We start from the raw sequence: 15,030 nt of genomic DNA, 5'->3' as shown, positions 1-15,030 counted from the left end.
TCATTTTTATTAAATGGGCTGACCTATTGCCCCTCACTATTTAGCCTGTATCGTCCATTCTGTACGCAAGAAATATTATGCTTGACATTATCTCTCACATGTTTGTATTTATATGACGTTTACTGATCGCATCGTGTGAAACTCTCGCCGTTTATCAATTCTGCTCGTTCGTTTGTTATTCGCTCCACCTTCGTTTTGGTTCCAGCCTTGGGCCGAGTCTTATCTACATAACGAAATTCAACGAATGTATCGATATTATCAGTGTGAATTGATTGTTTTCGATGATTTATTTCGCGGTTTTGCACTTAAAGTGCTGTAAAAATTGATATTTCAACTTTATTGCGTAGTCTATTGGTATATAGTTTAGGTGCATTTGATGCTGGAAGCCGTTGTTTGCTGAAAATCAAATCTTTACAATTGGGAACATTTTAGATTTTTTCTTTAGGTATTCAACTTATATCTACTGTTATTTTAATTCAAGTCTTACACAATCTATTACATCGTACCTGTCGTGTACTTCAACTTTCCTCATTTCTTCAGTTTTACAATGGCCACAATTATGTTCTGAAACATTCTTGCATTTATTGCTTGTTTATTGGTTTTTGAAACTGCAGATGTTATTTTGTTACGAAGGCACTGCAGTATTTTATGCGTATACGTATTTATCATCAATAGGTGCACATAAGCCTTCGTTTCAGATAACTTTTTAAATTTTGCAGATTTTAATGATGCTATAATACGCGGTCAACGCATACGATGTTCTAATTAATACGTGCACACCCGGCGTTGACACATAAAATTAAATCATCGTCTTCCTTAATTATCTCAATTAATTGTCCATATCCTTCCTAATCTAACGGTCGGTGCATAATGCTAGCTGCAACTATTACGCTCGGCCAGTAGCCGCGCCCGCGTCGACGCGACGCGACGTGCAACACGCATTCGCCGCGACTGTACCGAAATAAACAACGTTTGTGTACTCGCATGTACTCTCACGACGTTTCTAGTGACGTCTCTGGAGAATGTGACGCGCGCTAAGACGTAGCACGCGATTGAAATAAATCGACGCCGCGCCGGTGTGTTTACAGCTTTATTTTTTAAGTATGCGTTGTTGTTCGGTGTTATTAAAGTGCGCGGTCGACTTGGATGTCGCGTAGTCTTGACTTTCACCAGTTTATGTTTGTATGAATGTCTGTATTTCAATTCATGGATTGGTTTTAAGATGAACGGATTAAATAGTAAATTTCACTTATTTAGGAATCATCGTTTTCGAATTAACGAAATTTCAAGCTTTTGGGAATAATCGATTTTTTGAGGATTAAACAAGCCACTGATTTATGAGAAAAAAAATAATGTTAACAACTAAAATCGTCAATTATTCAGCATCAAAACTGCATCGCATAGTAGGCGCGTATATCAAAATTCAATGCCTTCAAAATCGTAATATAGAGACCGCGGGCAGACGAAATCGATGAAACGCAAACATGTTGATGTGCGAATCGGACCCACCCCCGGCCGACCCCTCGAGTAATAAGGCCGGGCGCACATGCACCCACTCACGTACTCACACGCAATGTGTGTGTACAAGGAGCTACTGACATTATGGAGACTCCATTCGTTATTATACAGTGTGTGCATGTGCTTACAAGAAGCTCGGATCGTATAAGAGATTTCATGCTTGTCATCCATACCTAAGACAATTTTTCTAACAATTTCTGGTCTTCTTGTTCCTTGCCCTAAGAGAATATGAAAAAGAAACTTAAGATTTCAATAAAGTGTCGTATACAATAAACTCGGTCAACATCTAATCTCTTAGTCATTCAATCAAAGGAAACATGATCAATATTTGTATGTAGTATAAATTAATAATATTGCAATGTCCAATTTTTCTATAGCGAAATCTCCATTTTGTTAGAAGCTTCTCGAGTGCATTAATGCAGTTGCTTCTATTTTCCATGTCGATTGGGCCATTCCACTTCCTTGAGTTTACGATTCAACCGAACATTGGTAGTGTTGACTTTGTATTGATAATAAATTTACTATAAAGTCTTGTTTGAGTAATTGGTCCAAGGTATGTTCTAACGATCTTTAATGATAATTGAAGAATGATTTAGTAACAATTATAATAACAAAAAAATATAATGTTTTTTTATAAACAAATACAATGTATTTCTACAAGGTCTTTAAGAGTTTAGAAAGATCTAGATCTATGATTTTGAACAAAACCTTCCAGTCATAAATTAGATAACATAACAAACTACGCGTTAATAGAAAACAATAAACATTCACAGATGCACATTTACATTCATACGTTTGTTTATGAATACTATGAGGAAAAGAGGAAGTTATGAGAATAACCCGACATCAGACTTGTTGGCCGATTGATCGCACGATCGGTTGAATCGAGGGGAAGTTAGGGAGTCCTTTGTCGCCACCTGTCTTCATAATAGTTTATCGGAAGACGTAACGCAGTCGCAACGCGGCGCGGACGCATCTGCCTCTTTGCCGCCAAAAAGATTTGAATTTAGAACACGTTTTTCCTAATTTAGTACGTTTTATATAAATAAAATCTACCCTAACTGTTATGTTGTACTAAACTTGGATTACAGTGTTGTGCAAAGGAATTGTATGAATGTTAGTGTTGTGTTTAGTGATGTAATGTAACACAATGTTGGGAATGCTCACCACGGACTTTGGATACCAGAACAGGCTGACTTTGCTACAGCAGTTGATAGAGTGCGGCGATGTCTTACTGGGACACCAGTTGGTTTACGGTACGATTTACTTTACCTTTCTAAATCTTTGATTATATGAAAGTTCAAAACAACACTGCCCGAAATTTTGAAGTTTAAAAGAATTAATCATTCTTACTGATATAATAGATTTTAATTGAGCAGGCGCAGTATTAACTTTACCCATTCTCTGAAGCAAACAGATATAATCTTTTAATTTTTCCTTAAATTTAGATAATGTCTTTACATACATACATTAAAAGCACCCCTCTTTTTACCGGAGGGGTAGGCAGAGACTACCTCTTTCCACTTGCCACGATCTCTGCATACTTCCTTCGCTTCATCCACATCATTCATAGCTCTCTTCATGCAAGCTCGGCGGTTTCGGGTACTTTTGACCTGACCCTTTACCCTTTATAGTGTTTAAATTCAATAAATAAATATAAGAATCAGTTAAAGACCAGTGACGAATGGATTTTATATCTTAAAAGGATAATATTATAACATTCCATAAAAGCTGCTAACTACGTCATCGCACTGACACTGACCTTTAAGCCCTAGGTTCCGATGCAATTAATCGCTTTGTAAACCATTATGATAGAGCAAGAGTTAATATCTCACAACTATGGAGTACATTATACACATTCAGTAGAAATAAATGGCGCAAAATACGCTTAAATGTCTTGGACGGGGTCTAATAAAAATAATTTCTCAGCCCCTTAATGCGCTCTACGTTCGCGTAAGGGCGACATCCGCTTAAATTGAGGGGTGCACAAGGTGCATACTTCAATTATTCTATCCACCTTTCTTTTCTGGGTGTGTATAATTAACATTATACCTGTTTTTTTGATAAGACATTAAAATCGGAGAAAAAATCGCATGTGTGTCAACTGCTTATAACTGTCAATTGTGCGCCGCGAGTCTTGGAAACCTCTTTGATTATAGTAGTATTTCATTGGATCTTAAATTCAAATGTATCTAGTCTAGATTGATGTAATTACTGATCTTTCCAGTTAAGGGTGGACAAACAAAGAATTGCAGGTGCTGTTCAAAGAGGGTACAGTCATGTCAGAGCACAATATTGACAGTAAAGAGTCTGGAAGGAACATAAAAACGTAATCATAGTTTGGTCTCACCGCGGGAAATATGATTCGTAAATAAGGATGATATATTGTTTTAACCCTTAACATTATCTCCTCTAAATGAAGTTTAGTGTTTATTCCTTACTGACACGTGTTACATTCATATTGATGTTATTGTTAAGTTGCTTTCTATACAGCCTCTATAAACGAACTATAGAATATATTTATCAGTCTAAGTTCAATTGACTGCACAGTGTGCACAGTACCTATTTGAATTGTCTTTGTCAACCCTAATAAATTGGATGACATTTTCCCACTAAACATTTTTCTCTTACCATATCACATCGTGGAATCCATTGCAAATGCAATGGTACAGCCGGCAAAAAAAAACAGCAATTTTTAGATTTAGTTTATACATTTCAAACGGTCCATACACGTGTTACTAATAAAACAGCCAAGACATCGGGTGAATCTCAAAGGATTGACGTTGGGAGATTCTATCTCCTTATTTATGGAGGCATTGTGTTGCCGTGTCGTAAATAACGGTTAATTAGCATCCATTGAAGGCGCAGGCGCCTCGTTAAATTAGATTTAATAGTTGCGTATCGGTAAATCATACTATTTCGTACACGCCCTTAATCTGCGTGTGTTTTGGTAATGATAGTTTCTTGAACTGACCATTAAATGGTCTCTGTATATTTGATCTGTATGATTAGAAATGTGCAAGTAGATACTATGCGGGCTTATAGTTGAAAACCTAGTGCCCCTCACCGAGGGCACAACTAGGTAATAAAAACATAGTATTTCTTAAAATATCAGATGAAACACAGTGTGAAAATTTTCTAATTCCATTTTCAATTTCCATTATATTAGCTTTTATCTAGTGTTTTTTGTCGATGGTTTTCGTATTTAAATCTGCCTGTAAGTTTTAAACTTAACTCGGTCAGTACAGAACTGTGTAAACTAGAGGAAAGTTAGGACTTTTTCACGGTCATTCAAAACAATAAATTTAGCGTAGAATATTTCTTTGAAAACCATAGAACAATGGCGGATCGTGTCACGTTTTGGAACTTAATTCGCTAAATGACAACACGCAAAACATTTCACGAGGAAACCTTTAAAATTTTGCCAAAATTCTATGTAAATAAATACCCAGTATTGTTGGGTAAGTTGTTCTAACAAAGTTTGTAAAGGCACGGAAATCACGTTGTTTTAGCTGCGCCTTAAAAGTAAACATTAAAAAAAAGAACCTTTGTACCGGTCAACCCTAGCGCAGTAGGAACATTCAACAGCACATAAACCTACCAAAAATCGCAGCAAATTCGCCTCTATTACCGCGATACAGAGTTCCGTGCATGGCGATATGCGATGGACTGAACAACAATGACTTAAAAGACTACGCTTTACACATGCTTGTCTTTCTTCTTTGTTATTTCAAAGAAGATATACCTATCAGTTAAACAAATATAAAAGTAAATGATTCGATACGGTCAAACTGTATTCCTTTAAATATTTTTTATCTGCCGTGCTGTAACCGTTTTTAATGCAAATTATTTATTTGTGTTTTGTTGTCTTTAGTCAGAATTTTAAAAAACTTTTGTTAAGAGACAGGGGCGTAGACTTATTGAAACGGCCACATTTTTCTTATGCAGTTTTAAGATTCGGTAGTTAAATTTTTCACAGCGTCGTGGGAGGGAAGGTAAACGGCTGATGATATATATTTTTTGCTAATATTGTGTTCAATTTACAAACCTACCACTATGTACTTACCTGTCACTCTCTGAACCTCAATTGCATTATTAAGTCATCCGGCTGAACGTGGCTTTTGAGTCTTTTCGGGACTTTTGGCTCCGTCTCCACAGTCAGATATACGTAATATGAAATATCATGTTCCTTTAAAAACACAGTTAACCCTTAACAGATTGAAAAACCAAAACCATATTATCGATTATGAAATGTTTATACCTTTAAACTGAAGAGACTCATTACGAAATCTAATTTTCCAACAAATCCGAATTAGTTTTGTATAACGACCGTCAACGCCTCTCGGAATGTAACTGCAGCGGCATGTAATGATCAATTTATCACCACAAAGGTGTCGTGATGATGGTGGTGTCGCTACGCTTCAATATATATTTTTGATGAACATTCTGAGATGGAAAGGATGCGGCATTAATTAGACGTTACTAATATATGTACATAAAACTATCTCTTTTTTCCTAAAAGGGTAGTCTGAGACCTCATCTTTCTTTTTGCAACTTGAGGTTCGTTTTAAATTTTGCCTAAAAGTGTTCTTCTAAAAGAGAAGAATCCTATTATTATATGGGATGAAGGGTGTGTTAGATTTTTTAATCTATTTATTGCATAGATAATAAAGACAGAATAGTCAAATTACAATCAGTAGCTGTAAAATGGCTTAACACAATTTTTACAATGCTTAGTTTTAGGTTGAATTTTTCACTTAAGCAGTTATTGCCAACTTACCTAGACGGTTCATTGAATGAAAACACATGTTTTAATAACAGTCAATACCGCATCTCTCACATTTTCATCTTTACCAAGTACCTACACTAGTCTCGCCGCCCGGCTTCGGCCACGCGTGACCACCGATTCGGCACGCCGCACTTCATAATATCACTCTTAATTCTGATAACCTATGGAGACATTAACGTTTCAACATCGAAGATTAGATGGATTTGGTAAATATCATGGAGTTAAATGAACTGTAACTATGATCTCCCGCCAAAATGGCTTTACACAGTCCTTGTAGATACGGCTTAAATAAATAAAATATCTTCTATCGTGTCCGTACTGCCAACAACATAATCAAGCAGATTAGTTTAAAACTGATAAATAAATTGTTAACAAACTCTTCGTTTAACGTTTGTCAATAATCACGCACAAGACATTACATCCTCGGATAGAATTTCTTACGACGACGGGAAAAATCGATAAGCCATCTCGCCGCCATTTCCGAGATGTTAATAAAATTAACGAGGAATCCTCCACACGGCCGTGACGGCATGGGAAACTTAGATCTTCCACGATCGTATTACGACTGATGTGATGTACATTGAGTTTAGTCCGTGAGCCCGGTGCGAGAGATGTTTAGTCAAATTAATATACCATGCCGAAGCTTTTTATGGTGAAAATTATTCGCCACTGACACGTTCCGCTTAGGTAATAAGTAAGCAATATTAAGTTAGATATAATTCAGACAATTTGTGGTAAATATCTAGTTAAATATTTTGATAAACTGTTATAAATTCGTAAAAATATTTGTATTTATATAAAATTTTTCTCCCTAATTCTGGTTGTAAAAAATTTAATATTGTACACAGATCTTAGTGCGTGGTCGGCAGTAATATATGTGTGATCGAGTTAATCCCCCATTTCGTGCGTAGATAATATAACGATTGTTGCCTCTCTGACTAGGTCGCCTTAACTATCGGATTTCGACCACTTTTCGAGTATTACCGACGAATTACGAATGATTCTGAGAAACGGTGCTTTACTTACATAATTATAGTTGTAGAACTGTAAGAACAAAAAGAGTAAATCGTGTATTCCCTTAACCGACTACATAGTTAATGGACATGGACATAGTTAATGGAATTGTGCCGTGTGGTTCCCGGCACCAATAGAAAAAAAGAATAAGACCACTCCATTTCTCTCCCATGGATGTCGTAAAAGGCGACTAAGGTGTAGGCTTATAAACTTGGGATTCGTCTTTTAGGCGACGGGCTAGCAACTTGTCACTATTTGAATCTCAATTCTATCTTAAAGCCAAATAGCTGAACGTGGCCCATCAGTCTTTTCAAGACTGTTGGCTCTGTTTACCCCGCAAGACATGATTATATGTATGTATGTATAGTTAATGGAAGATTCTCTGGCGAATACCCATGGTGCGGTCAAGTCCACGATCCTATAGTGGAAAAGTGGGTAGAAGAAACACTCAAAGGCACAATGGAAAGGTTTAATTGTGGAAATTGTGGCGATTCAGGGATAGTGTAAGATTACTAACCCATTCTCTAAGGAAGTCTCCCAAATGTATACATATAAGCTATTACGCCTTCATGTTGAACATATTCTTCATCCACGCTATCAGAACAACATGGAAGAATAAATTGTCCGAATTCCATATTTAAATGAACCGGAAGCCGTGTGGATATCTCACGTTTGTGACGCACGTGACACGCTGAAAAAAAAAACAAAACGAAATCGCGTGACGCCGTGAGACAGATTTTTAAAATAACAACGGTAGTCTGAAATAAATATTGGAAACCTAAAATTAAAATACATACATACATATGGTCACGTCTATATCCATTGTGGGGTAGACAGAGCCAACAGTCTTTTCAAGACTGCTAGGCCACGTTCAGTTGTTTGGCTTAATTGTCCTGTCACTATTAAAATTGAGATTCAAATAGTGACAGGTAGCTAGCCTTTCGCCTAAAAGAGGAATCCCAAGTTTAATAGTATGTCCCTTAGTCGCCTTTTCAACATCAATGGGAAAGAGATGGATTGATCCTATTCTTTTTTCTATTGGTGCCGGAAACCACACGGTTATAAAAATCAAAATCATACATATTATATGGAAAGAAGCGTCTCTTTCTCGGAGGGGTAGGCAGAAATATATTATTCCACTTACCACGATCCCTGTATACTTCTTTCGCTTCATCCTCATATAACAGGTCTAATTTTACACTACAACCTCTGAATAGCCGTGATTAATTGATTATATCAAAATAGCTATTTTCGTATAATATCAGTATGGAATATGTACCTATCTCTAAATAAAGATGTGTCATAAATAAGCCAATCTTGCGAGTAATAAATATGTTTGTCTTATTATGTTGTTCTATTAATATATTTTATTATGTATTGCGTACATACTACTCTGTCAAGAAAGTAGCAGGAAATGATCAATAATACACAAACTGTTTGTTATTCATCCAAATTTATTTTATCACCTTCAAAATATGCTCCTTTAGAAACGATACACTTACGCCAACGAATAATCCAATCATCAAAACATTTTTTAAACGCTGTTTCCGGAATTGAGGTCAGTTCTCGCCGCGAATTCTCTTTTATGTCTTCTACCGATTGAAAACGGGTGCCACGAAGTGGTAATTTGAGTTTAGGAAAAAGAAAAAAGTCGGCTGGAGCCATATCTGGTGAATATGGTGGTTGCTCGATGGTATTTGTTGAGTGTTTGGTTAAAAATTCGTTCACAATGATGGCCTTGTGCGAAGGTGCATTATCATGGTGCAAAATCCAAGAATTTTCTTTCCACAAATCTGGCCTTTTTCGTCGGATTTGCTCTCTTAAACGCCGCATAACACTCAAATAATATTCCTTATTTACCGTTTGACCTTCCGGCAAGAATTCCGAGTGCACAACACCGCGATAGTCAAAGAAAACAGTCAACATGACTTTGACTTTTGAACGACTTTGGCGTGGTTTTTTCGGTTTCGGTTCAGTTGGAAGGCGCCACTCCGAAGCTTGTTGACTAGTTTGCATGTCAAACTCGTAAACCCACGTCTCGTCACCAGTAACAATGCGTTTCATGAATGTTGGGTCGGAATTGACTCGTTCTAGCATGTCCTCAGCGACTCTCATGCGATTGAGTTTTTGAAAAAAATTCAGGTCGTTTGGGACTAGCCGAGCGGCAACATGTTTCATACCCAAATTATTAGTTAAAATGGTACGGATCGACTCGTGAGATACAGAAAATTCGGTGGCTATCTCTCTCAAAGTTGAATGAGGATTTTCAGTCACTATTTCCTTCACTTTTGCGATGTTAACTTCAGTTGCAGACGTTGATGGCCTACCAGAGCGAGGCAAATCTTCCATCACATCTCGACCGCTTTTGAACGCTTTGTACCACTCATAAGCACGAGTTTTTGATAAAGTCGATTCACCGTAAGCCTTCTGTAACATTTTCAGTGACTCCGAACACGATATTCCATTGGCAATGCAAAATTTAAGACAAACTCTTTGTTCGATGTTTTTATCCATTATGAAATTAGCAATACACACTAGATATGATATAACTAAAAATAGCACTGTATTTAATGTAAACAACAGATGCAACTCAAACTCCGCGCCAAAATGGAAAACAGTTGTGCCAATCTAACAACAACAAAAAAAACAAAAATTTGAATTTGGAACCATAAATAAATAATCCATTCCCGATACTTTTCTGACTGAATGTATAATGTCTGCTATTGATACATGTTACCGTTTTAGTGATGGAATAATTGAAATCAAATGTATTCAAGTGTCATAATAATAGTTATATTTACAAATGATTGAATTATTGTCAATATATACATACAGAACGTCTATATCCCTTGCGGGGTAGACAGAGCCAATAGTCTTGAAAAGACTGAAAGGCCACTAACAGTTGTATGGCTTATGATCTGTCTCTATTCCGTGAAATGCGACAATGATGCGACCCAATACAAACTAATTACAGTATCGCAGCAGGCCTTCAAAACATAGCGCGTTTTCGTTTACGCGCTTATATCGTTTAAACAAACACACAAACTTCCAACTGTTTATAAACTGGGTATCGAACTTTGCAGGTTTTTCCCTTGTGGACTCTATTCCCTGTGTGATAGGGGTCGTTTTAGTTATAATAAAAGTTGTGAGCCTAAATAAACAATGCCCTTTCCCGCGCTCGGTGGTTACGTAACGTGTGCGCCATTCATTTGTTTTATAAGTATCAAGATTGTAATAGCTGCTTCGTCTCTGAACGTCTGTGGTCGAACCGTTAAAATGCTGGAATAAAAGCGTGATACGCTGAGAGGCACAGGTTCAAATCTTTCCTTGGCTCAATGACTCAATGACTAATTTCTGAGCTAATAATGTATTTGTTTAAGTGCTTACCTATGCTCTAACGGTAAAGGAAAATATCGTGAGGAAACCTGCGCTTTGGGACAACTGGGATGTGTAACCGTGATCCAATTTGCAGAGGTTACGGAGATATGACTGTTGAAAAATAGTGTAGGTATTATCTTTATGCTGAACTCGTAAACAACAAAATAAATAAATAAAAATCGCAGTGTGTAAGTAGGACATATATGTATGTTCCCACTTAAAAAAAATCTAACAATTGACATGTTAAATTTGCGGTATTTAAATTAGTTTTTACGTTTTCGACAGTCCCATTAATTTTTTTTTTTTTACAATTTTTAGCATTACGTAGCTCTTTATACATCTGTGGTAAAGTTTAAAATGGAATGGAAGATTTATACTAATCTCAACTTTGCTTTGATGTTTGAATATTCATCAATCATATTCAAAAACTTCGGACAATGGACGTCATTAAATAAAATGGATGCCACCTTGTGGTTGATTGCGAATCATTTTTTTTTTAAATATAATTAGGCAAATGTTTTTCGGTCTTGCTTCCTGATAAAGGAGATAAAGAGACGATAAATACATTTATTCTGTTTGTTTCCTTTTTTATTTTTTTTTTATATAAAAACAAATACCTAAAAAACATATCCGATACGCTGGGAAGCCTATGTAATTTATATTTATCGATTTCTCGAAAAGTATAAATATTACTAATAGGAGTTTTTTACTGGGCGAGGTAATAAGAAGTTTTATAATTAGAGTATTAAGAATTTAACCTGACTTGTTGCCTATAACATACGTTTTGATCAAAGGACACTTTTTACATGTAACTTATTTTGTATGTTCCTTGTTACAGGTATCGACGACCGGATATCAAACTCCAGGAGCTCAGCATCACCGTAAGCATAAGCTTCTTTTAATTTAGTGTTTAAGATACATAGGTACATATATATATATATATATATATATATATATATATATATATATATATATATATATATATATATATCAGGTCTCCATCCCCTTCAGAGGTTGACAGAATCAACAGTCTCGAAAACATTAAAAACTAATTGTTTATAAAATTGTAAGTGTTACTTTAAGAATGTACATGGTAGCTAACACAAAACGGTAAAAAAAAATTACTCTAGTAATGCAGACGAATTTCTTTAGAATTTAGAAATCAGGTGTGCAAATGGTTCAAAAAGACCACAAATTTCAAATAGGATAAAAAGAACAGATAAAAGCCACCTAATGTCGACAAAAAAATCCTAATTCATCTTTCTCTCGCAGGCCCATTGCTGGACTAAAAATATTTAGTTTTACCATTTAGAACTTCATTAAGTATTTAAAAAGGGTTTCCGCGCATTGTTCTTGACAATAAAATTAACATAATTGCATTTTAACGGACACGGTCCTATAACAAAAAAGAAATGTTGAGACAAAGGAATAGGTGGATGTAAAATATAAAAGGCCAAGTGCCTCCTGTGGTCCAGTTGTAAAGGGGTTTGCTTAATGACCTGAACAGTGTAGGTTCAAATCCTGTTATCCCGGGAGTTATACTAGTTAGTTTAGTTGCGAAAGGACATTTCTGGGATTACCACACAAGGGACGAATGAAGGCTTTGTATGACCTTAGTTATCATTTTGTGGTTGTCTTGTAAATGTTAACTACGTCAGCGGTGTTGATCCAATTCAGGTTAGAAATTCTGTCACAAACCAAGTTAAGAGTCAAAACTTACCTGTTAAAAGCAAATAAACATGTCATAACATGCTTTGGTTTCTAACAATAAAATTACATTAATCTCTTTACAACCTACTGAAAAAATCGGTTTATAGATATTACCTACATATATAACCAACCCACAGCTTAACCGCTGCGTCTTAAGATTTATTATTTATTTGAAGCATATAGTTTTAGGTTGCACTCATAAAGGATATTCCGAAATTCCCGCGGGAATAAAAATTAAACGGACTAGCATTATTTGGTTAAATGTTGTACAAATCCTTCAAATAAATTATTATAATTATATTCTAGTTAAGTGGGTACCTATAGTCTAAAATGAAAACAATGTATCAAGTTCAATCTGGTTTAATCCGGTATTATCCTGTTCCAGTGACGTGGTGAACAAGGATCTCGTGCTGTCGGAGAGTGACGACGAGGTCGGCGCCACCACCACCACCACCAGTCTAGAGCCGTGAGTAGACCATTGCCTTTTTTAATGTCATTCCAAATTAGTAGGAACTTATTTTGGAACTAGCTCAATATTTGTGATTTGTTTGATGTGTTCTACTACGTGTTTGGTGAAACTGAGTCATGCACTTATTATTAGAAGTAACAAAGTTTATATAGTAACTTATAATAAATTAGAATTGAAACAAAATGTATTGAAAACGAAGGCCGTTTTCTGCAGACCTTATGAATAGTTTTAAGTTAACAATATCTAACTAGTACGCAAAGATTTATTAATTGATGGAAAGTTTAGTTTAGACCAAAGATATAAATAGACTCAAGTTTCCAAGAAGCCTTTTCTTATAATTTTACACAATCTACAAGGAAAGGGAAGCAACTAGCACACACTATGTTTTCCCCACACCACCAAACCTCATAAGCAATACAATAATCTCCTTCCAGGTTGATAACCCCAATCGCATCAGCCAGTCCCAGCTCCGGCAGTTCCTCACCGTCGGACTCTGAAAGCGAGTCGTCATCGGCGGAGTCCACGGCGACCCCCCAGCCGGCCGCCCCCGCCCCCGCGCCTCAGCCCGCGCAGCGCTCGTCCTGGAGTCTGTCCAACTTCGCACCGCCGCCCGCGCAGCCCCCCGAGCAGACGTACGACGACAAGGACCTAAGGCATGCCTTGGCTGATGTCAAAGGGAAACCGGTGAGTTTTCAGAGCTCATAATGAACATTAGCGTCCGAAGATGTTGTTGCTTAGATCTGACCTGACATATATATACGATTCTTTAATCTCACAAGATCATAGGACAACTTAGGCCTAGGTAGCCAGTTTCTGCTCCAGAGACCGTCTGGTTTGCAGAAGTAGTTTGACGTTTTTTTATGAGTGTGACCATCTTCATCGCTCTACCAGGAGCGGTCTATTTAAGAGACCATGCCAGTGAAAGTATCTTGTTCTTTTAAAAATCTTTTGAAAGTCCCTTAATATCTTTTGAAATGATATCCGCCAGGAAGACTTTCTTTTGTTTCTCTCTTTTTATAAATCTTACCTATCGATAGTTCTTGCCTTCTAAGCTTGGATTCCTTTAAAGCCAGCGTCTAATGTGTTTTCTCTCCTGTGAAAAGACTAATTTCTTTGAATAGGTACGGGAAAACTGAGATTTCTTTCGCTCTTCCATCAAAGTCCTAAATTCAGCATGTATACCTAACAATCCTGTTTAAAGACATAGTTATTTTGATGAAGATCTCCCTACATATGGAATAGTATATCATTGTTTATCGATTTTAAGTGCGTTTGTCTCTATAATCGTGAAATTCTATCAACGTTTGGATTAAATTAGCTTACGAACAAAGACTTCTACTAAATTAAGTCGAGTTGTCATTCATTATCTACAAAGCATTACCTATGCAATCTTCCTGTTCCTTACTCATCAAAAGCTAATGTTTTATAAACTTCGTGTCCGGTTACAGACACCGGTCCCGTATTAGGGATCTTGTTTGTCTATCTGTCACATTTTATAGATATAGACTATCATCGAGGCGTCTTGGAGACATTCGTGTTAAATCAGAGACGTGTTAGTGATGTGTGAACAATTATTTGATTTAATTTTTTACGTTGTGTGAATTTAGTGTATCGTACTTTATATCTTTGTGTATATAGAGATTAGGACTCTTATGTTTTGAGTAACAATGTGCCTATATCCAAGTCACAAGAACTCTGGGTTCGATTTCTGGTAAAACAAGATGAGAACAGTAAATTTACTGATTATCGTGGGTATTATTTGAAAATCTTTGTATCATTATGTATGTATTTTTATCGAGAAGGAAACATTTAAATAAAAATAAACGAAGTAAATTATATTACTGCCAATAGTTATGTCAATTAATGTGCCCCATCCGAATTGGTCCAGTAATTTAAAAGTTTATTCATAACAAAAATAAAAATTGAATCTTCATACATTATTTGTATGCAAACGCGGGTTCACTATCGCATGAAAATAATAAATACAAGTAATGAAATTCATATCGCATTCCTACTCTGAAACCCGACTCCGCGCCGCCGGGAATATGAGGAAATTCGTAAGAAATGGATCAATTTGGCGCTCCCGGCGTGGCATCCGAGAAGATCGGTAGGTACATATAGTGTACAGATGTGCCTCCCGAGGGAACTCTGC

The 15,030-nt window shown here is 36.4% G+C and overlaps 1 protein-coding gene across 4 annotated transcripts in view; it reads left to right on the top strand.

Annotated features, from left to right (window-relative positions):
• Positions 1–15,030, top strand: part of LOC106135587 (AF4/FMR2 family member lilli) — a 202,368-nt gene that overhangs the window by 171,461 nt on the left and 15,877 nt on the right. For all 4 annotated transcript variants that reach the window (XM_060950203.1, XM_060950201.1, XM_060950202.1 and 1 more), the window contains exons 10-12: positions 11,538–11,580; positions 12,795–12,875; positions 13,313–13,562. In XM_060950203.1, the coding sequence (XP_060806186.1) occupies positions 11,538–11,580; positions 12,795–12,875; positions 13,313–13,562 (374 nt within the window). The remainder of the gene's footprint in view (positions 1–11,537; positions 11,581–12,794; positions 12,876–13,312; positions 13,563–15,030) is intronic.

The sequence above is a fragment of the Amyelois transitella genome, chromosome 21 (assembly GCF_032362555.1).
Source record: "Amyelois transitella isolate CPQ chromosome 21, ilAmyTran1.1, whole genome shotgun sequence".
In the NCBI taxonomy this organism is placed as follows: domain Eukaryota; kingdom Metazoa; phylum Arthropoda; class Insecta; order Lepidoptera; family Pyralidae; genus Amyelois; species Amyelois transitella.
Note: the sequence above shows the minus strand (reverse complement) of the source record. Positions and strands in the feature narration are given on the sequence as shown.